Genomic DNA, 22,150 nt, shown 5'->3' with positions numbered 1-22,150 from the left:
ACAGATTTTTTCTTTTAATCTAATTGCGTTGTTATGGATCATCACCAGAACCGTTAGAAGAAGCACACTTCCACGCGTCACTTCTTTGCGTTTTAAATGCATCTTTAACGGATGATTGGGGCTTTCCCGAGCCAGCTGGGAAACACACGAGTCTCAAAATTATATAACAAAAGGTGGCCAGGCTTTGGGGGCGAGCCGAGGACGACAATTTGTTCAACTGAGTGGGAAGACTCAGTTAGATCTATAACTGTCTTCCTCTGCCCGCCACCAACCGCCCCCCACCCAGCCTGTCAAAGGCCTCCCACCATGCAAGAACAAATAGGAGAGGCATTGTTTTGTCTTGACACCAAATTGCGCGAACCACTTTCCAAAGGGGTAGAACGTGCAAGGCGCTGTCGGGAACGTGGATCCTGAAGTGCACTTGTAAATTCTACAGACCCGCCAAACTGTAACTGAAACTGGGCCCACTGGGACTTGCTTCCGAGTAGACGGACGCAAGATCCTACCGCACAGCTCAGCGAATCGGGATGAGCGCAGCGTAAATTCCATTTAAAATTCGTGGGAGTTGCAGCCAAGGAAACGCACGCCGTTTAGAGACTTCTTACTTTCTGAATGAAGGCGTAGGAAGTGTAGGGGTAGGAGGTCGCATATGCAGCCTCCTAACCTGTCGACACACTAAACATTAATAGAGTTTTTTAAGATCTAAGCACCCCTCGCCTGGATGTGGCTGTAATAATTACTAAGTTTTGTTTCTTTTTAAAAGGAAAAAAAGCCTGTAAAGAGTTTTATGATCAAATTTTTAACGATCGTATGGTTCCTGGTAGTTCAATAAGTGTCTTTTCCTACTATTTATGTCAAAATATTTAAATAGGGGGAGATATTTTTAAAGTAGCTTAGGTGTTTGATTTGTTCTGGGTTTGTTTGTTTTTGTTGTTGCCGTCTGGTCTTTAAAACCACACGTTTGACAAGAGAAAACGCTCTCTAGCCTACTTCCTTGAGCAAGCTCTCCTCACCTCCTGGAAGAAGGAGGCGATGCGGAGTGGAGCGGAGCAGGGTCCTGGGCGCATCTTTCCAGTTGCGCTCTACGGAAAAGGCAATCCAAGCGCCTTGGAAGAGAGAGAGAGAGAGGGAGAGATCTGGGTCCCGGGAGCAAAGGGAGTTTGCCTGGGCTGAAGATAAGTGGCTCAGTAAGTGCGGGACGGTGTCGCATTGTGACCCGTGAGTGTTTACATTGCAAGGGAGGGCGGAGAGAGAAGAGACTGAAATGCCCAAGTGTTTGTGAAACCCTATTAAAACTCTCCAGCCAGGGCGGCCAAGTGGAGTGGCTGGCCCCGGGTGAGTTGGGGGGCACCGCTCACCAAATGTTATTGTTGTACCGGGTCCGAGGCTTGTTTGCTCGATCCCCCCCCCTCCCCACTTTCTCCCCACCAGCTGTTGCGAGCGCTGTCATTGTGGCATTTCAGGCGAGAGGTGACAAAGCTCTCCCTCTGTCTCTGGGTCTCGATCTCTCTCGCCATTGGCCCGCAGAGCGAGGAGGGGCGTGCGCTCGCAGCCCGTTTCATTGAGCGGAATTCGCGGGCGTGACATCACTTTGCTGCCCCCCCCCTCCGGCAGCGCCTCGCTCATTGGTGCAGCCGCCTGTCCCGGACAATAACATTGTTCTGGCCCAGCTCGGCTGCGCAAGGTGGCTATAAAAACAGCAGTCAGGCGCGCAAAGATGCTTCTGTATTCATTGCGCTCTGGGACAGCCACCAGCGTTGCTGGAGAGGATCCGGCCGCTCAGAGAGATCCCCCCTGCAAACTGTAAGTGCTCCTCCCTTTCCATCGCGGGGCAGACTCGCCGACAGGGTCGCTTCGGGAGCGTAAATACCCTAAAACACAAACCAGGTGCGCTTCGGAGGGTGGAGGTGAGCGAGTACACGCGCAACCTTCTTCCAGCGCCCATAAAGAAGCGCCTGCTTCTTTGATCGGTTCTTGTCTCCTTCCCTGGACGCGCTGGGCCTGAGCCAGGCGCATTTGCTTAGACAGAAGTTCGTCTGATGGAACTTTCTCCCGAGTAAACGCCCACTGGTCAATTTTGGGAACAGCGGGAGGCTGGCTGTGATTCCAGGTTAAGGGGAAATAGATGCGGGTGGCTCTTACATTGCCAAGGAAATATTTAAACTCTGGAGAAGATCACATTGTCCACCTTTAAAGAGGACAAGCGAATTTTCTGGGAAGCTGCCCGGAGTTCAGCATCGTGGAGCTTTCCCTCTTCCTCTTCTACTTCTTCGTCTTAAGAGGGACTTTGGAAACAAGCGACACGCGATAAACTTTGGGCTGGTGTCTCGGTGGCCGTTCAGGCACCTGCCAGTTGCAGGGAAACAGCCGAATAGCGGTGTTGTTGTTTTAAATGGTATTGCCTGTGATGTTCGAAGTTGGAAGTTCGGGCAGGATCTTGGAAGAACGGGGAGTGCAATCTAGATGAGAGATGCGAACAGTACTGCTTAGGTAGAAAGGGCCGCATCCAAAGACCTGCCCTTTGTGGTTTGGATAGTTTTGGTAAACTGCTCTGAATTGAAAAGTGTGTGTGTGTGTGTGTGTGTGTGAGAGAGAGAGAGAGAGAGAGAGAGAGAGAGAGAGAGAGAGAGAATCCTTTTGGCTCTAGTTTATGTTGCTTGGCAGGTGTGGGAAGTGAGAAACGACATAGTCAGGGGGTGCTTTGAGTTTTGGAACAGGAGGTTGCAGCTCGATCAGCAAAGCGGATAACCCAAGACGCAGTTTCTCAGAATCCAACAAATGGATTTTGGCACAATATGTTCCCCCTTAGGGCACCTTTGCTCCCACAATGCGTTTTAACCAAACTTTTTTGAATGCACAATCTGGGCGTTTAATGAGTGCCAGAAACCTGAGAGAGGTTATTTCAATGGTGGTTTATCTGCGAATAGTCTAATTCAGAGTGACTGGGAGTAGAATATAAGAACAGGTTTTCCTGGGAATTTATTGATCCGGGATAAACGGTGATTTGTAGGTATGTCATCATAATTGGCCATAATCCAGCAAAGGAAGCAGACAAATTTACGACTAAGCCCCATTGAGATCGATGGGAATTAACGTTCCGTTGCTTCCCATGGAAATCAATCCCGACTAACTTTTGCTGAATTGCGCCCGGGTTTAAGTCCCACTGAACTCGAGGGGAGGCACATCTTAAAACACGTTTACCCAGAGGTGAGTCCCGCGGAGCTGCCTTTGGAGGGAGCGTGTTTAAGACGGCAGCGAGCGATTTCGGAGCTGCCTCTTTCCAGCCGGATCCTGTGCACATTGGCTGGGAGGTCGACCTCTCCAGATTCCAGTCACGGCGCACAGGACCGGAGCTTGGCAAGGCATCCCCTCGATTTCTGGGGCACGTCGGGCCGACCTGACCCTGACTGACGCCCAGCGCCTCTGTCCTCTTGCTCCCCCCCTGCAGGACCAGCATGGACTCGGACGCGAGCTTGGTGTCCAGCCGCCCTTCGTCGCCGGAGCCCGATGAGCTCTTCGTGTCGTCCAGGAGCAAGAGCGGCGGCGGCGGCTTCTCGGCGGGCGGCGCTGTGTCCAGCTCGACGCCCAGCGACTCACCAGCGGAGCTGAGCGCGGAGCTGCGCAGTGCCATGAGCGCGGCCGGGGTGGTGATGGTAGACAAGCTGGCCTTCAAGTCTCCCTCCTCCTCCTCTTCCTCGTCGTCGTCGTCCTCTTCGTCGGCGTCCAAGAAGGACAAGAAGCAAATGACGGAGCCCGAGCTGCAGCAGTTGCGCCTGAAGATCAACAGCCGCGAGCGCAAGCGGATGCACGACCTGAACATCGCCATGGACGGCCTGCGGGAGGTGATGCCCTACGCGCACGGCCCGTCGGTGCGCAAGCTCTCCAAGATCGCCACCCTTCTGCTGGCGCGCAACTACATCCTCATGCTCACCAACTCCCTCGAGGAGATGAAGAGGCTCCTCAGCGAGATCTACGGCGGCCACCACGCCGCCGGCTTCCACCCCGCCGCCGCAGCCGCCGCCGCCGCCGCCGCCTGTCCGGGCGGCATGGTGGGCCATTCCGCGCCTCTGCCGGGGCACCCGGCTTCGCACGCCGTGCACCACCCGATCCTGCCCCCCGCCGCTGTCTCCAGCGCCTCCCTGCCCGGTTCCGCGGGCTTGTCGGCTGTCAGCTCCATCCGGCCCAGCCACGGCCTCCTCAAGTCGCCGTCCAGCGCCGCCGCCGCGGCCGCTGCTGCCGCTGCTGCAGCGGCGGCGGCGGCCTCGGGCCCGCTGGGCAGCAGCTTCCAGCACTGGGGAGGGATGCCGTGTCCCTGCAGCATGTGCCAGGTGCCCGCCCCGTCGCACCATCACGTCTCGAGCATGAACACGGCCAGCCTGCCCAGATTAACCAGTGACGCCAAATGAAGAGGCCTCGACGGGACGGGAGAGAGGGAAGATGGGTGGGATGGAGAGGGCCCGAAGGCGCACAGAAAGGGACCCCAAGGACAAAAAAAAGAGGGTTGTCCTGGACTCCACAAACTGAAGCTCTCCCTTCCAGGACGTACAAAACTTGACCCCGCGCCCACCCTTTATTGCTTCACAACAACTCTCCCCGGCCGCTCCCCCAACTAGGACTCCGTTACTTACTTGGAGAGGGAATAGAACTCAAGACCCCGGACGCTAAAGCCCCTTTGCCTTCTCCGCCGAACTGCTGCAGAAAGCTGGCCCGGGCGGGACAGGATTCCTCTTGAACTCCATCGCTTGGCTTCACTCTGATCTCAGTCCCTGTTGTGCGTAAACTCACCGCGCATTGCTTTCGGAACCTTGTATGTTTTTCTTTAAAAACGGTAGAAGGTGCAAGTAAGTTTAGGCACTCGCCTTCAAATCAGAGGAACCCAAACTGCCTTAGCAGCCTAGCGCCTCTCTCTCTCTCTCTCTCTCTCTCTCTCTCTCTCTCTCTCTCTCTTTCTCTCTCTCTCTCTCTCTCTCTCTCTCTCTCTCTCTCTCTCTTTCTCTCTCTCTCTCTCTCTCTCTGGGTGGCGGGAATATTCAGTCCTGCACACTTTATAACTGGACGTCCAGTCCTTGAGAAATCCGTGGGGTTCACTTCCCAGGAAATGTGCCACAGGGGATTTTAATTCCACCTGAACCTGAGCAGATTTGCTTACAAGTAGGCTCCGCTGCTGGTTTAAGTTTCAGGTAGCAGCAACTGAATCCTGAACCCGCTAGGCTGAAGGGGCCACTGAGACTTGTGAGTTGTGGTTCCAAAGAGGGGACACGATCCAACCAGAGTCAGGCAGCTTGGAGAGCCAAGAAGGATCTTGTGGCACCTTCGAGGCATTGATTTTGGCATCAGCTCTGGCGGGCTAAAGGCTGCGTCATCAGGTGCGTGGCTTGCTACAAGGCTCTTGGTCGGTTTCGCTGCGCTGCCGCCCCTCTGCAAAGTGTGACTTTCCGTGTGTCTCTAAATCTGATCCTACATGCATGTAACTAAGTCCGGCGAAATGCAACAGGGCTTACTACCAAGGTCCTTGAGCGTGAAGAATTGCAACAGAAATGTTGACTGGATCGTGCCCAAGCTGGTTAGGATCGCTAAAATGCCGAGCGGGATCACTTGGGGCCTGCGTCATTAGAGCGGCCAAGCTAAGGGGGAAAGTTACGCATTTTGCTGCTGGGGAGTCAGATTTGTATATACGCTGCCAGATCTGGTGCAAATGGTTCCCTCTGACGCTTTCTGATTGTGAGGGCTTGTTCTGTAAAACCTTTAAGGGTGGGGTGCGTGTTAAGGGCCTTTTCTTCTTTCAGGGCGCGTGGCCTTAAGGCTTTCTTGATCAAACTTAACTGGATTTTCGAAAGCGCCCCACAGACGAGATCCCCGCACTGTTTGGGGCTGCAGTATTGAGACACCCCCCCCCCGCTTGTTTCTGAATAACCTATTGTCTTCTTCTTTTCTTAGCGCTGTCACCTTCAAGAGATTTTTTATCACCTGTTTATTTTTTTATATATATTATCTATATAAAATAAAGAAATGGAAAAAAGTTGCTAAATAATATTTATTGTTTGGTTGCAAAAAAAAAAGTGATCCACTGTTGACATTTTTAAATAATAATAAAAGAAATAAAAGAAAGAGAAAACACGACCGTTTTGCATTTATTTCCTTTGTGAGATATTCTCCAGACAGGATAATGAAGCCATTCGGTGGGAATGAGACTCAACTGAGGAATCGCCATCATCCCGGGATGAAGGCCAGGGAGCACCTTGGCGATGAAGCGGAAGACCCCTCGCTTTTCTCCGAGCACATATTCTGAAAAACTAACTCCCCCCCTTCACTTAAATAGGAACTTTATTCTGAGTACAAAATGTGTTGGCTCCAGCTTCAAGTGCTCATATTATGGACACTCAATGGGCTTAGGATCGGGGCCACATTATTAAAAGACCAACAGCTTCCGGCCCTCTCCTAGGCATGCCTGCTGGAAGCCCGACGGTGCAACTTTACTTTCCAGTAACTGTGCCTTGGATTGCGGCTCCAAACTATCATTCCGGGTGCGCGCTTGGCTTTGCAACAAACTCTTTCTGTATGCAGCCCAAGCCTTTGCACGTCCGTACGAAAGAGAAGCTGTAATCCTACCTACACTTCACTAGGAGTAAATCCCGTTGAAATAGAAGGCATGGATAGGATTGCGCCTTTTCCTCCAACCTTAAGGCTTGGGGAGTTCTGAATCAGCTGTATATCTTAAGGGCCAGACTTGTTTCTAAGGGGCGAAATTGCCACCTAGGCAGAACAGAAATAAGGGCAGGTGTCCAGTCTTTCTAAAGAGGGAGGAAGTCAAAGGCGCTCAATCTCAAGTGTGATCTTACGCCTTGCGTATCCAGTGGGCTGTACTGGGCAAAGAAGCTCTTAGTCGTTTTAGGACATTTCAGCCCTAGATGCTGTGTTGGGAGATGGGTGGGATGGAATCTTCACCACCACCACCATCATCATGGTGCACCAACACCAGAGGTGGGGAACTTGCGGTTCCCCAGATGTTGTTCAACTCCCAACATCCCCAGCCTGCATGGCCCATGGTCAAGGTCTCAGCGATGGTGTGAGTTGTAATGCAGCAACATCTGGAGGCCCACAGGTCCCCCGGCCCGACCCTACATAATTTGCCCCCGGGAGGAGCTAATGCAGGCGATCTCAAAGTTATTGGAATCAGCGGTCCCAAACGCACCCTCTCGGATCACACCATCTGTAGCCTTATGACTAGAGGAGTCCTTTCTGACCGAGCTCAGATGGAAAGAGGATTCCGGGCCGAATCACGGAAGCTCCATTGGATTTGCTTCCAAGGAGCTGTGTCTAGGATTGCGTGCTCCGAAGCAACTTCGTGGAAACCTCCAGCCCCGCGGTAAGGAGTATTCCATTGGAATCCGGGGGAATTGACTTCCAAGTGACACGTGCAACCATGGACAGTGGCTTTGTCAGCTTTTTACTTTTCCATCCATCCATTCATTCATTCATTCACTCACCCACTTACTCTCTAGAGCCACCAGTCACAGACAGCTGCAAAATCATGGCGCAGATTATTCCTGCTGTTTTAGATGGAAGAGCCAGGGGGTCGCAAGGGACATGCTCAACCCAGTGGCGTAGCGTGGGTTGTCAGCACCCGGGGCAAGGCAAGTAATTTGCGCCCCCTAACCCGTGGATTTGCGCCCCCTAACCCGCGGATTTGCGCCCCCAAACCCTAACCCCCAGATGTTGCGCCCGGTGCGACCGGCCCCCCCTGCACCCCCCACGCTACGCCACTGGCTCAACCCAAGACTTCCTTTTCGGGACCTCAGCCCTTTTACACACAAATCACTCCTGCGCGCACTCCCCAAGTCTTTTTTGTTTTTATATTTTCTTTCTCATTTCTGCAACTTTATTTGAGAGGGGAGGACGCTTTTCGCTAAATAACCGGGAGTCCAAGTACTTTTGCAGATCTATCCACTACAAATTACCAGTTAGTTGATCGCGGTCCATCTTCTACCCAGCCCAGGACCGGATTCGAAGCACAGGAATCGAAACTGCAAAGGGCGGGAGGAGGCGGGGGAATTGCAATCCTAGGAACGTGAAAACCGGCTTCTTGCGATGCCGTCCACGAATGAGACAGGACTTTAATCTAAGAATACTTCTATTTCTGAAAGGCATCCTGGCATATTATACGTTCTGAAAATAACTACTGTATTTTTCATCCGACTAGAACAGAAGTTCGAAACTGCTCTTCTCTCCTCAAAAGTGGCGCACTGTAGCCATCACCTTGGTCCTTCGGTTCACCGCCCACTTCCTTCAAGTTTCTAGGCCTCATTATTTTTCTTTTTTTACAGTTAAATCACTCTATAAACGTTTTAGCGAGGAGAGGGAACCATCCCTCAAATGCTGAGAGGGAACCCAACCCCTTCAAGTAATTTTCCAAAGCAAAGGTTTTAAACAATCTTGGTTGGATTCACACAACGATTTAATAGCTTCTAAATCATTAGAAGACGTGGAAGTAAGTTTACAATGCAGACATTTAAAATTAAATCTTTGTTGAAGCACCTAAACAGGCCCTAAGCATCTCTGAGCATGTGCCAAGTGTTGCTACTCAAACGCTGCCTATCTGGGATGAGTTCGCCAGGTCCCAGAGAGGGTGTGATTTCCAGGTAGGCTTAAGTTTCTCCACCGGCCATTAAAAAAACAAACTCTGCCTCTCAGGTTTCCATGTGTTAAAGCTCTGAGTTCTAATCCCGGGGGTTTGACTAATAGGAAACGCCTCCTTCAATCTGCTCCGCAGGAGGACTCATTAACAGATTTAGCGCTGGAGGAGAGCCGAGGTTCGAGGCTCAGGCCACAGAAGACAGCTGCCGAGTTCCCACCGGCTTGGATTGGTGTAGGGAGATCTAGATCTAAAACATTTTCTCTTTCAAGCTGGCTGAAGAAGGGCGACGCCAAAACAGTTCATACCGTCAAAAGCAGGCAGCGATCTTTGAAATGGCACCCGAGAAAAACGCGTTTCCTAGAATCTGATTTCCGCGAGACACTCTGCACAGTGCTGGGGGAAGCAGCTGGGCCAGGCTGCCTAATAACTGGACGTCGCTGTCTCCTTAGGGGACGAGCAGATCGTACTTCTCCATTGCTTTCCATACGTATAAATTAAAATTATTTGCAAAGGCAGCTAATCAGAACCTTTTCGAAACAAATTACTGCTGCTGAGATTAATCCAAGGTACTAATAAATCGAAGGCCAAGGCCAAATTCTTTTGTTTGGCGAGGCACACTCCACACTCCCTTAAACTGTAGAGAAAACATTTGCAAACACGCCCAATGATCCCCCAAGTTCAGAACCCTTTCCTGAAACTGTCCTGCCTCTCAAATTATAGGGTTGCCAAGTTTCGTGGTGTCCTTTTCGGCTGTGCTCCCGCGCACCTGTTAGAGCAACCTGGCTTGGAGAAAACCGGCAGGTGACGCTTTTCCGCACTAGAACCAAACTTACTTTATTTAGCAAAAAATTATATACCGCTTGCTTGCAAAACAAACCACTAAGGCAGCGGTTGACAAATTACCTGCTAAGCTGCTGCAGGGTGTCAGGTTGCTGTTGAAGATGCTCAGGTGCAGGGCAGGCATAATGATAAGAAAAATAAAGGATGATGACGATTGCTAACCCGAAGTTAGCATTGCCTGCTATAATGGGGCAAGATCCTGCCCTCCCCCCTTTGGCTAATAGGCCCAAACGGAGACAAAGGCCCGATCTAGCCGTTTCCCCCGACAATGTTTATGCCACTCGCTTTCCTTTCTGTTTTCAGTCTGATCGAGGCTCAGAGCTGAACGCGACAAGCGAATTGGTTTCCTGACCTCAGTTAAAAACCTCACACACCGAAACTCAGCTTTCTGCCTACAAGAAATGCAGTTATGTGGCGGAGGCTTCACCGGTTGAACTCCTGCGGGCCGGGGCAGCTCCGTGTTCCTGTCCGTCTCTCCGCCTGCTCCGCTCTCCTCGCATCGCCATTTGACCAGGCAGTTCAGAAGCGAGACCCCGGATCAGTTCCCCTTAAATGCATGAAATTTATGGAACAAATACAGTATAGCAGAACCGGACTGGATTATTCAATTGTTTGCACATAGGTTATTCCTCTTCTGTTTAATCTGTTTATAGCGCTTCTGTGGAGAGAAGCTGGCGCTTGCAAACGACTGAACTGGGCAGAACAGAAGAAGTAACAGAACTCCTGAGCATGTGCAGAGTACGTGCGATTTGCAGAAGGACTCTGTCCGGCCTCGGGCGCGTCTGAACCCGCCGGGATCATCCACCTGCAAAGAGGCGCTCAGCTTCGAGGACCAGGATGGCGCTTCGAGCTTGAAGGACTGGGCTGGGTTCCTGGTTTAAACGCCCGTCTCCTTCCAGCACCTGCTCCGATTCCAATCCGGTCCCTGGCACTGGCGCAGTTAGGTCTCCATAGGACTGAATGGCCTTACAGGGCGGGGGAGGGGATTGCTCTTTCGATGGATGTAATAAAAATAAAATAATAAAGATAAAATATGTGTTTCAGGAGGCCCTCCTGCGTGCTCTTCCAAGTGGGTACGCTCTGCCTCCAAGGTCCGGCCGCTGCTCCCTGGTGATGACAGGACTTCCTTACTGCACATCTCTAGGGCCAGGATCCCGCAGGAGGGGACTGGGGAGACGCCTCGCTTGGGGTGCTCTTAGGGTCTCCTAGGAGCGATCTGGGCGCTCCGAGTCTGCTCGCGGGCTTCCTTTACTTGGGCATTTATGTATTTGGTTATATTGCGTTTATATCCCACCTTTCCCTCCCACGGAGCTCAAAGTGGCTTACATGGTTCCCCCCCTCCTCACTTCATCCCAGCAACCCTGTGAGGTAGGCCAGGCAGTGACTGGCTCGAGGTTGAGTCCGATGCTCTAACCACTAACAGCACCACCAGCTGTCCACTGTGAGGACAGCTGGCTGGACTTGGTGGGCCTTCGGCCTCTTCCGTTAGCGGCGACCTGGGAGATGCACAGCAGGGGTTTCTTTCCAGGTGGCTTGGAAGAAAGAGCCAAGGCAGGCAGGAGTTCCAGATGGGCGAGATGGGGGGTCGGGGGCTGCCAGGCTTCCAGACCTCGTCTGGGTCTGGTCCCTCTGGTGGATCTCAGGATTTCCCATCGCTGCCTCTTCCTGGGAGACACATCCACCCCGTGTATTCAGAGCCCTCTTATACCACTGGAACAGCCAGCGAGATGTCTGGGAATTGCATTTTGTTAAGCGCGCTGGGAATTGTAGGTCTGTGAGATCAGCGCCCTTAAACTACAGTTCTCGGGATTCTTTGGGCGGACCCCGTGACTGTTAAAGAGGCATAAGGGTGCATTAAATGTGGCCGTGGACATATTGAGAATAAGCAAGTCAGGGCGCAGCTGGAAACTGTACGGGTTTCGCTTTGTTAACCACCCAGGATCGGAAGTTAAAGGAGAAAGCCAGCATCGCCTTAGTTTGGCAGGATAGAAAGGGGAAGAAAAGGACCGAGAACTCTCCAGGCTTTGGAAACGGGGCTCCCATCCGGGCAAAGGATTGTGCCTTGAGCAGCTGCGGAGGAACCTTGGAAACTGACCTATGCCCGGTCAGACCCGCAGATGCGGATCTTGCGGGGAAGGCAAGGGAAGAGGTGGCAGCGCCCAGCCCATCCCTAACGAGGCGTCAGCTGCGGTTCCTGCATTGCAGGCGCCATAGGAGCCAACTCCCTTCGCCCCCTACAATAAAATATTTGAGGGAGCCCAGTCCATGGGCATGGCCATGCAAATGCGTCTTGTGATTGATTATGCGGGGCGGAGCTTACCTGCCCCTCCCCCGTATTTTATTCAGGCTGGTGGCACCCCTGGCAGGCGGTTGAACTAGATGACCTTTGGGGGCCTCTTCCAAGTCTACAATGCTATGATTCTATGTAGTTTCCCTTAAGCCAGCCAGAGCAGAAAGCTGCTTGATGCCCTGGAAAGAGAGAAACCCTGCAGGTGATTTTGCGCGCCCGCCGCCCTGCTCCCTCCTGGCTCCCCTCTCTTGGCTCCAGAGCCATAGGGGTGAGGAGTAAGAAATGTCAAGCCACGCAGGGTTTTCTTCGCCGATCTCATCAGCCGTGTGCTGTTTCCATATGTTCGCCTGCTGGCTCGACGTGATGAGCGCCCCAGAGGGACCTGCTTATTATATTTTCCGTAGGTCCTGCCTTTAAATCGGATCGTATAACGTTGCAGAATTAGCAGGGGTAGGGTGTCGCCCGTATGCTTCCAATTGAGCCTACTTAGTTTTATTTGACATCACTTCCTGCCCCTGGGCCACCCCATTGGGGGGGGGGACGACCTGCAATCTGATGCAGTGTGTGCACTCTCCTCAGAAAAGTCCCGTTGGAGGGGGGGTGAGAGGGGAGCTACTTCTGAGCCAACATGTCTATAGGATGCCGTTGTTAACTCTTTGCACACTGATTAGCAGCTAATCCTGATCCTTTGCGGGATTACTTGATGCTACAATATTAAATTCAGCATAACAACTTACTTGGGGGTAAGTCTCACTGAATGCAAGATCCATCAGATTGCAAATGAAAGTCACCCAAGGGTGAGACTAGGTTGATTTCTTTGACTGAGTAATATCACTGCAAACCCAGTTTGCTTGCTTGCTTGCTTGCCAAAGGCTTCCAAATGGGCCTGTTTGGAAATGGGACTTAGGAGGAGATGGGCCTTTCTCATCTAACCTGGCTCTTCTTAAATCAACCATTTCACAAAAAAAATTAGTGGCAGGTAGATAAAAGAGCAATCCTAGGTTGGAAGGTGGCTCAGTCACTGGCATAGGACAGTGTAGCAAGCTAGGGAAGTGAGGGAGGATCTTTCCCTTCAGAAGGCCTGAGCATCTGGAGTACAAATGAGATCTTGAAAGACTGGGGAACACGTGGCCTAGTCCAATGACCTGCTGTCAGGTAGTATTACTGTGAGAATGTTCAGGGAGGCAGGAGAGAATATATTATTTCATTATATCCTTCCCAACTTGTGTTAACAAGTTCTACAATTTAGCAGAGTAACATTCCCCTTTTAAACTTACACAGCAGATAACGTCTTTGCCAGGCTTGTTTAAGCCTCTAAAATAAGTTTCCTGGTAATTCCCCTTTATTCCCTCTGAAAAAAGAATAGACACAACATAAAAAGGTAAAGGTACCCCTGCCCGTACGGGCCAGTCTTGACAGACTCTGGGGTTGTGCGCCCATCTCACTTAAGAGGCCAGGGGCCAGCGCTGTCCGGAGACACTTCCGGGTCACGTGGCCAGCGTGACAAAGCTGCATCTGGCGAGCCGGAGCTGCACACGGAAACGCCGTTTACCTTCCCGCTGGTAAGCGGTCCCTATTTATCTACTTGCACCCGGAGGTGCTTTCGAACTGCTAGGTTGGCAGGCGCTGGGACCGAGCAGCGGGAGCGCACCCCGCCGCAGGGATTCGAACCGCCGACCTTTCAATCGGCTTGTATAAATGCATAAAAGAGTTTACTCACATTCTGTTCACAGATGGATCCCAGAAGGCAGACTTAGGTTACAAAATATATACATGTGGAATCTATCCCATAAGGAGATAGTTTCCTTGTCCTCTCTTGGCTGGAAGAGCATCGCAGGCTAAGGAGATGTTGCTTCTTCGAGGAATGGAGTCAGAGTGCGAGATGGCTGCTTCCCCTGTCCTATTTTGTTACCTGTACAGGTGAGGTCACGCCCACCTCTGGTCACACATAGAGGAAGTTTGTCCCAGCCCAGGAGGAAACAGGAAGTTTATCTACTGGGTGGACAAACATCCCTCTCTAGGAATGTTGCATATGACTGCTCTGTTTCACCCCCCCACAATTAGCCCTTAGGTGAAGATCTGGGTTGAGGAATGGTGGGCAAGTCACAACAAACTGAAGGTGTCCATCGGGCAAGAACTACTGAATGCACCTTCTGTTCCACATGGCTTAAGTAGATAAGCCACTCTGAAAGAACGCAGACAGTCTACCAGCTTCATGAAGCACTTCCTGCCACTCAAAACTCTTTCTTTCTTTCTTTCTTTCTTTCTTTCTTTCTTTCTTTCTTCTCTCTCTCTCTCTCTCTCTCTCTCTCTCTCTCTCTCTCTCTCAGACACTAGCCACTTCAACTCAACCCTTCATCTTCCAAATTTTTATTTGATTCTTGTGAGGATTGTGCATGAATGATTTTTACAACCTTTTTAAAAATAAAAAAATCTGGTCAAGGCAAACCCAAAAGTATTTTTGGCAACTTGCATAAAGTATGAAAAACAAGCCCAATGGCATCTGTGCCTTTTGCAGCTGCATAAGGCGGGAATGGAAATTTTATCCAGCATGAGGATTCAGTGACAGGCAGATTTCCCCATCTCAGCACCTGCAGGTTGCGGGTGGGGGTGGGGAGAGAGAGAGACCCTCACCTGTTCAGTCTCTGCATATCATTTTGTTTAAACGGTACAGGGAAGGGCTACAATGTTTACTGTGCAATCCACTGTATCTGCTCAGAAGTAAATCCCATTGAATTCTGTGGGACTTACATGCCAGTCATTACAGGATTGCAGTCTCAAGTCAATTAATGGCTTTAGGTTAAAAAAGTCTGCTCTTTAAAAAGGAACCCCAGACAAATGGGACAACATTAAACAACAATGTTATTTAAAATATAAATGCTTATCAAAACTGCATATGGTGGTCACTATCTTAAAATCTTATGCTTTCTGTGACATGCACGAATAGTTCAAAAGGAAAATATTTTTCTTTACAACTATTTATGTGTATGCAAAGTTATTCAGATTTAATCAATGAATGGATAAAATCATGCAGTTAATTGACTGAGATCTCTTTTAATCGGGGATGAGCCCCAAGGTGGTTTTCCTAACAGCTGCACAGAAAAGTCAGAAATAACGTCAGGCTCAGCAAACAAAAACTATAGCCTTGCCTGCACTCTTGGTAGCACGTGATGTGAAACTTATAAGGCAAACAACAAAGCGTCAAGAAGCAGATGGGCGGAGGGATTAGCTCTCATGCTGATAGCCTTCCACCCGAAGTGGAATAGAAAATCTTGTCGCCTCAGCTGAGATGTGTGCCTCAAGTCTTCTGAGCCGCTCTACAGGATAAGAGAAAGGGATGTCATGCAAAGAAGGGTGGGAAACTGATCTGCTTAGCCAAGCAGGAAGGAAAAGATTTAGCAGCACTAAACCTCCTGTTTGCAGGCAGGGAGTGCCTTCCTCTCCAAAGAAACTGAAATGAACTAGCATGGTTCAGAGAAACTACACCAGTCTCTAAGTTTGTTGTCTTTTTAAGTTATTGGTTTTATTGCTGCTGAAGCGGAAACATGTTGTTGTTGTTGTTTAGTCGTTTAGTCGTGTCCGACTCTTCCTGACCCCATGGACCAGAGCACGCCAGGCACTCCTGTCTTCCACTGCCTCCCACAGTTTGGTCAAACTCATGCTGGTAGCTTCGAGAACACTGTCCAACCATCTCGCCCTCTGTCGTCCCCTTCTCCCTGTGCCCTCCATCTTTCCCAACATCAGGGTCTTTTCCAGGGAGTCTTCTCTTCTCATGAGGTGGCCAAAGTATTGGAGCCTCAGCTTCAGGAACTGTCCTTCCAGCTTCATGATCTGTCCTTCCAGTGGAAACATAACTTGCAGGAATTAGGCATGCAAACAGGGCGACCAGTTTCAAAAAGATGAGGGGGCTACTGCACATTTAATAGTTGTGCAGCAGAAGGTATATCAGTGAGGGTAAAGGTAAAGGGACCCCTGACCATTAGGTGCAGTCGTGGATGACTCTGGGGTTGCGGTGCTCATCTCGCTTTATTGGCCGAGGGAGGCGGCGTACAGCTTCCGGGTCATGTGGCCAGCATGACTAAGCCACTTCTGGCGAACCAGAGCAGTGTACGGAAATGCCGTTTACCTTCCCGCCAGAGTGGTACCTATTTATCTACTTGCACTTTGACGTGCTTTCGAACTGCTAGGTTGGCAGGAGCAGGGACTGAGCAAGGAGAGCTGACCCCATCATGGGGATTCAAACCGTTGACCTTCTGATCAGCAAGTCCTAGGCTCTGTGGTTTAACCCACAGCGCCATCCACATCCAGTGAGGGTAGCTTCCTGCTAAAAGCACAGGAGCCCTGCCTTCATTCATCTGCCCAGTCAAGATGTGAAGCTTTTCCCACCACCTTTTTCTCCAGGCTGCAATCCCATGCACTTGGGAGTCCACCCCATAATATAGTGGGACTTATTTCTGAGTAGACATCTATAGGATTTTGCTGCAGCACTGCAGCCACTTAACTATCAGTGAAAACCTGAGGTCAGGTGAAAATTTGTAGGCATTGGATCCACACGAAAAGCTTCTCCAGACTTCTACTTGTTCCCTGCCTAGAAAGCATGGGGCAGAGCTGTTTTCTACTTGTCCTGAGGTTTCTAACCATGGGTCTGAGCAGACTTTTGTTTGCCTCACCACTTTCCCTGGGAAAACTTGATGATGTTTTCTCCAATTCAGCAGTAAAGATTGGGTTTTCCCCGGGGGAAGAAGCAGCGGGACAAGTGGAAGTCTGGTTGAGCCCTAAGGGCTCATGCCCACTTCCATTTGCCCCCCTACTTTCTCCTGGGAAAACTCAGGGCTCAGCACTGAATCACAACAAATGGCAATCTGTTTCATCGGATTGCCATTTGTTTCGATTTAGTGCTAAAGAGTGAATTTTCCAGGGGGAGGTGATGGGGCAGAGGCAAAACTGCTTGGACCCTTGCCCAGAAAGTATGGGACAAGTGGAAGACTGCTCAGACTGTGCTTTCTAGGCATGGGACAAGTGTGGACAAACCTTAAGCTTCTCATGTGGGATTAATGTTAGTCATGGTAACTAGCTTGTCCCATTCATTTCAATGGGACTAAAGCTTGACTGGCTTAACCCAGAACCCTAAGCTTATTTTCTTAAGCTTCTGTGAAAGAATCAACACAGTCCTTCCTGAAACTGTGTGATGAATCCATTCATGCCGTGACCCTCCTGTTCCTGATGAGGAGACTTACAGCTCACTCCTACAAGCGTCTACACAGAATTAAATCCCACTAATTTTAAAAGAACTTAATCTCAGGCAATATTGGTGTGATATTGCACCTTAGGTATGGTGACCAGTTACAATAGAGGACAGGACTCCTCTGCCTGAAATCTCTTACTCTACACAACTATTAAAGGTGGAAAAGCCTTGTCTTGTTTTGCACCATCCTGGACTGGGCATCAATAGGTTTGGAACAGCAGTCATGATTTTGGACTTTCAGGTCTTCTTTTAAAAATGGTTCAAGCCATATTACACAAAAACTTTCAGCAGCCTTGTTCATGACTCTGTTGGAACAAAGCACTTAAATGGAAAGTGACTGGATCTCACCCTGTCTTTGATTATTTTACATTAGCTGTGTTATGCATCACTCAGGCTCTGCATATGTGACTATGACCCTGTAGAAGTACAACCATTGTTTGGCATGAATACTCTCATGGAGAAGGTGGTGGTTCTGGACTGTGTCTTTATTTATGTTTAATGGATGGAAAAAAAGAGCCAGCTTTTGTGTTAACTCCGCTGCATGCAATGGGCACCGTATACCATTTAGACATAGCAGGATGTTAATGTGCTAATGCAACACAGTCTGCAACAGATGGTTGCAAGAATACTGCCAGCTCTGATGGGCTCAGGGAGTGTTGCTGCAGAGTTTCTAATTTCAGTAGAGTCAATAAAACCTTTTTGCCTTCAAGCAATGGGAAATTGGGCTGCCCTGAGGGAGGCCTAAGAGAATCCACTCATACGGACATCTGCACGGCTCACTGCTGTATATGGGAGGACAGTTTCTGTAACGCAGGAATAATGGCCTAACTACCCTTTGCTGGGTAGGCTGGCTCAAAAAGGAAGACACTGTTTTAAGAGAATTTACTACTCTGCCTTTAACAGACAGATGTGTTGACATTTGCAAGATATGCCATGGATCTCAATCCCTGACGAATTTCACTTGTCTTCCTGCTGAGCAGCTGCCCGTGAAAGGCACAGAAATAGGCCAGACAATTTTTGTCTTTCAAGTCAGTTGCCAACCTTAGTGATCCCGCTTGGCAAAGTAAGATTAAAAGCACCTCGTGTGGCATCTCTGTGGGAATGTTCAGGGAGGCAGGAGAGGATATATTGTTTAATAACATCCTTCCCAACTTGTGTTAGCAAGTTCTATAACTTAGCAGAATAACTTTCCCTTTTAAACTTACACAGCAGATAAGTTGTTGCCAGGCTTGCTTAAGCCTTTAAAATATGTTTCCTGGTAATTCCCCTTTATTCCCTCCTAAAAAGAATAGACACGACACAGTCTTGTGTAAAAGGTATAAAATAGTTTACTCACACATTCTGTTCACAGATGGATCCCAGAAGGCAGACTTAAGTTACAAAATATATAAACTTGGAATCTATCCCATAAGGAGATAGTTCCTTTGTCCTCACATCTCAGGCTAAGGAGATGTTGCTTCTTCGAGTAATGGAGTCAGAGAGAGAGATGGCTGCCTGTCCTGTGCTATTTTGTTACCTGCACAGGTAAGGTCACGCCCACCTCTGGTCACATGTAGGGAAAGTTTGTCCCAGCCCAGGAGGAAACAGGAAGTTTATCTACTGGGTGGACAAACATCCCTCTCGAGGAATGTTGTATTTGACTGCTCTGTGTTTCACATCCCACAATCTCTGCCTATGTAAAACATCAGTTGTCTGTAGGCTTTAGCTGGGTATTGTGGTGAGGATTATAACACCCCCCCCCAATGTTTCAAACTGCTTCCAGACTTCTCAGCAGTTCAGCAGCTAGACAAAAGTATTATTATTATTATTATTATTATTATTATTATTATTATTATCATCATCATTACTGTTATTAACATTTTAAAACTGCTTTTCACCCTAAAAGATCCCAGGACAGTATGCAAATAGCTCAATAACATACATTACATAATAACATAAATACTAACATCTTAAAAAAATATATTATCACTGAAATTATTGCAATCCTGCAACAAACAAGACAGCCCTTAAGCTCATTTGCCCCCAAAGTCCAAAGGTAGGTAATATGTCTTCACTTGATATTGAGAAGTTGCCAGCAAGGGGGGCAGTTGTACTTCCAGGAGAAGGGAATCTCCCCAAGTGTAAGAGAGAAGACCCAATGGGCCACAGGCATCTGTGGGAGGGTCTCCACTGCCAGTCTTAAGGCCTGGACCAGCAGTATTCAGAAATGGCAGACTCGCCTTCAAATTATTGAGTCCCAAATTGTTTTTATGATCCATATCATATGTTTGTTACATAAACAGCCCTCTAGCCTAAAGGATGATCTCCCCGCCCCCCAAAAAAGAAACTTTTCTTGAAGAGCGTGTGTAGTACAGTATAGGTGAATAGACAGTTAGTAGCAGGCCTTATTTTGACCTTTCAAAAACAATAACTTTTTTCTTTCAATATCCATTAAGGATATTGGAGCCAGAATTGGTGCAAACAGATTGCTACATATTCCTTCCCTTTCTTTCTTTCTCTTTCTTTCTTTCTTTCTTTCTTTCTTTCTTTCTTTCTTTCTTTCTCAAAAAGTTCTCCTAAACTATAAATATTTTATAAAGCATATTAATAGGATAGGATATATCTTTGGATGGAAAACTGAGTTCTTTCCAAGGTTTGGATTCCATTCTGCCCCATGCCCTGATCCTAAATAACACACACACACACACACACACACACACACACACACACACCATAAATGCAAAATAAAGTTCCCCTCCCCCATCCCTATTCTTGAGTTTATCCATAGAAGTTTTGTTCTGCCATTTATCTTCACTTGTTGGAGATGTCTTGACACACTCTTGAGAATTAATTTCCCATCAGCTTTTTGCCACCTCTTCTTGAACTGGCAGGTCAGAACTTGCCATGTGCATTTGAAGGGGCGATTTGGATGGGCCACCCAGTCCCATTGTCCCTCCCCATGCATATCCTGACACCAGCAGGGAGCCAGTAGAAAGTCCTCTAAGACAAGAGACTCCAGGACACTGTGCCTAAGCAGACCTCAGCTTCCCAGCCACCATCAATCATTGTATTCCCCTGCCAAAACCAATACAATTGGATCAGGCCCAATGCACAAGAGTGTTCCTTGAAAGTAAGAAGCGTGCCTTTTAGTTTAATATATTCCCTGGCTTGATCCTCTTGGAAGAGAAAGAAATCCATCAATGTCACCATACATTATCAGAGTGGAGATTGATCACAGTGTTGGATTGTCTGAGAGTTTTACAGATGCAAAAGCAATTGTGACATTCCTATTTTCAGTAAAAATGTACATCTTTAATTGGAAGCAATGTCAGCCCATGCCCTTTTGATTTGGTTACAAAGCTTTGCTCATATTCTACTCACTAATCTGAAGAACAGTAGGGCTGTCAACCCATTACAGCAATGTTTAGTCAATTACCTGTCTTGAATCTAACTGTTCATTGATTGATGAACCATTTAAAATAAATATTATAATGCCTCCCTGGCAAATGAAACTGCCTGAATCAAAGTGTGCCTTTAGATGTTCTACCAAAGTGGTCTTTTCAACATCAAACACAAAGCAAATCAGATTTTACTCAGTTGTTACGATCTGCATTTTAATGTGTCATTTCCAGGATTAATTATCCTGATACAGCAGTTGTATGCTTCCAACACATTGATATCAGTGGGCTTTTCTGTGCTCAGCTTCTGCTACACTACTGACTGAAAGCTTGTGGCTTCAAATATAAGACCATCAGTTTAGTTGTGTAAGGTTGTAGACGGGCAGAAACAGAGTAGAGGCGCTAGCAAATCTGTGTAACCCAAAATGAAGATCCTCCAGTTGCTATCTCTCCTAAAATATCTTTCAAGTAGAAATGGGATGGGGAAACCTACTTCAATGTGGTGAGACATCTGTGGTCAATGCAGACTATGGGGAGCACTCATGTAGCCTGAGAGTGCGCCTTAGCACAGCGCTTTAGTCCAGTCTTATTGGACTCTAATTCCCATCAGCCCCCACCAGCGCATTCAATAGTCAGGTAGGATGGGAATTGGAATCCAACTATATCTGGAGGACCAAAGGTTTCCCCCACCCTCACACTAGTAATTCATATGACAACCTGGTGGGGAGAATATGGTCAGCGCAGTGGAGCAATTCATGCAGAGGGAGAAAGACATGGAAAATCTGTGTGCAATGTCATCCTTTTGTCTTTTCTGTCCATTCCCCCCTCCCCCGAGTTTTGTGCTAAAGTGTCACACTGGGGGAGAGGGACCTTTCTTGAAGACTTGTCCATTAGGTAAATAAGAAAAGCGCACATAACAGAAGAGTTCTAACAGGAAACCTCAAAAACTTCAAGCCTAAAAAAAAAGGTCACGTCAACAACTTTGGTCAGCCCTTTGGTCAGCCTTTACGGTCCTTCACTTCATCAGATCTGGCCCTCTTTGAAAAAAGTTTGGACACCACTAATGCATTGTTTTTTGAACTGTATTCTGAGAAATTTAGGGTTCCTTGGATGCTTAGCAGGGATTCCTCAATGAGGTGATTACAAACAGTGGGCAACGTTTCCTGACGCCTTCACCATTAGCAATCTGCCCATGCAATGCGAAGCTAGAAAGAAGACGTGTGTGTGTGTGTGTGTGTGTGTGTGTGTGTGTGTGTGTGTGTGACTTGAGTACAGCGCACTGCAAAGACAAGGCCTATCAGGTGCTAAAACTGATGGGGGAACTACCTGAACACATTTGATGTAGTCTCTTGCTTTTTCTAATCCACTAGAAAGCAATATTAATTATACTAAACATAATAAGAGTGACATCATTTGTATTTATGTAATTTAGCGTTCAACGGACAGCTTTACTTTGTACTGTGCTTCTGCTTGTTTTTGATGCTGTATATTTGATGTTAGCTGCCTTAGTCCCTTTTGGGAGGAACGGCTGGATATAAGAGATGCTGATCTCGTCTTTGTTCTCCACAGCTCCAGCCATTCAAGTGTACTTTACTGGTGCAACAATCAACCTTATTTTCTCTTTCCTCATACATGCAAACCCCATCTATACGCTAGAATCATATAAGGAGACTGTTCAATTAATACAGAAAACAAAACACGCTAGTTGTGTCACAAAAACAGTGTATGTGAAAGTATCTGGATACATAAATGTTTCCTTGTGT

The 22,150-nt window shown here is 48.4% G+C and overlaps 1 protein-coding gene across 1 annotated transcript; it reads left to right on the top strand.

The window, feature by feature from the left end:
- The first annotated feature begins 1,683 nt into the window (after positions 1-1,683).
- Positions 1,684-5,887, top strand: OLIG2 (oligodendrocyte transcription factor 2). The gene is made up of 2 exons (XM_083734855.1): positions 1,684-1,803; positions 3,449-5,887. The coding sequence occupies exons 1-2, from the start codon at positions 1,718-1,720 to the stop codon at positions 4,404-4,406; spliced, it is 1,044 nt and encodes a 347-aa protein (XP_083590981.1). The 5' UTR covers positions 1,684-1,717; the 3' UTR covers positions 4,407-5,887.
- Positions 5,888-22,150: the final 16,263 nt, after the last annotated feature.

The sequence above is a fragment of the Podarcis gaigeae genome, assembly GCF_964106915.1.
Source record: "Podarcis gaigeae genome assembly, chromosome: 4".
Lineage (NCBI taxonomy): Eukaryota > Metazoa > Chordata > Lepidosauria > Squamata > Lacertidae > Podarcis > Podarcis gaigeae.
This window is presented reverse-complemented; position numbering and strand designations above follow the sequence as displayed.

Excerpts from the sequence above, each read along its gene's own strand:
- OLIG2 (XM_083734855.1), top strand. The coding sequence starts at position 1,718 with ATGCTTCTGTATTCATTGCGCTCTGGGACAGCCACCAGCGTTGCTGGA. Across the intron at positions 1,804-3,448 it reads AGAGATCCCCCCTGCAAACT|GACCAGCATGGACTCGGACG; the intron begins GTAAGTGCTCCT and ends CCCCCCCTGCAG.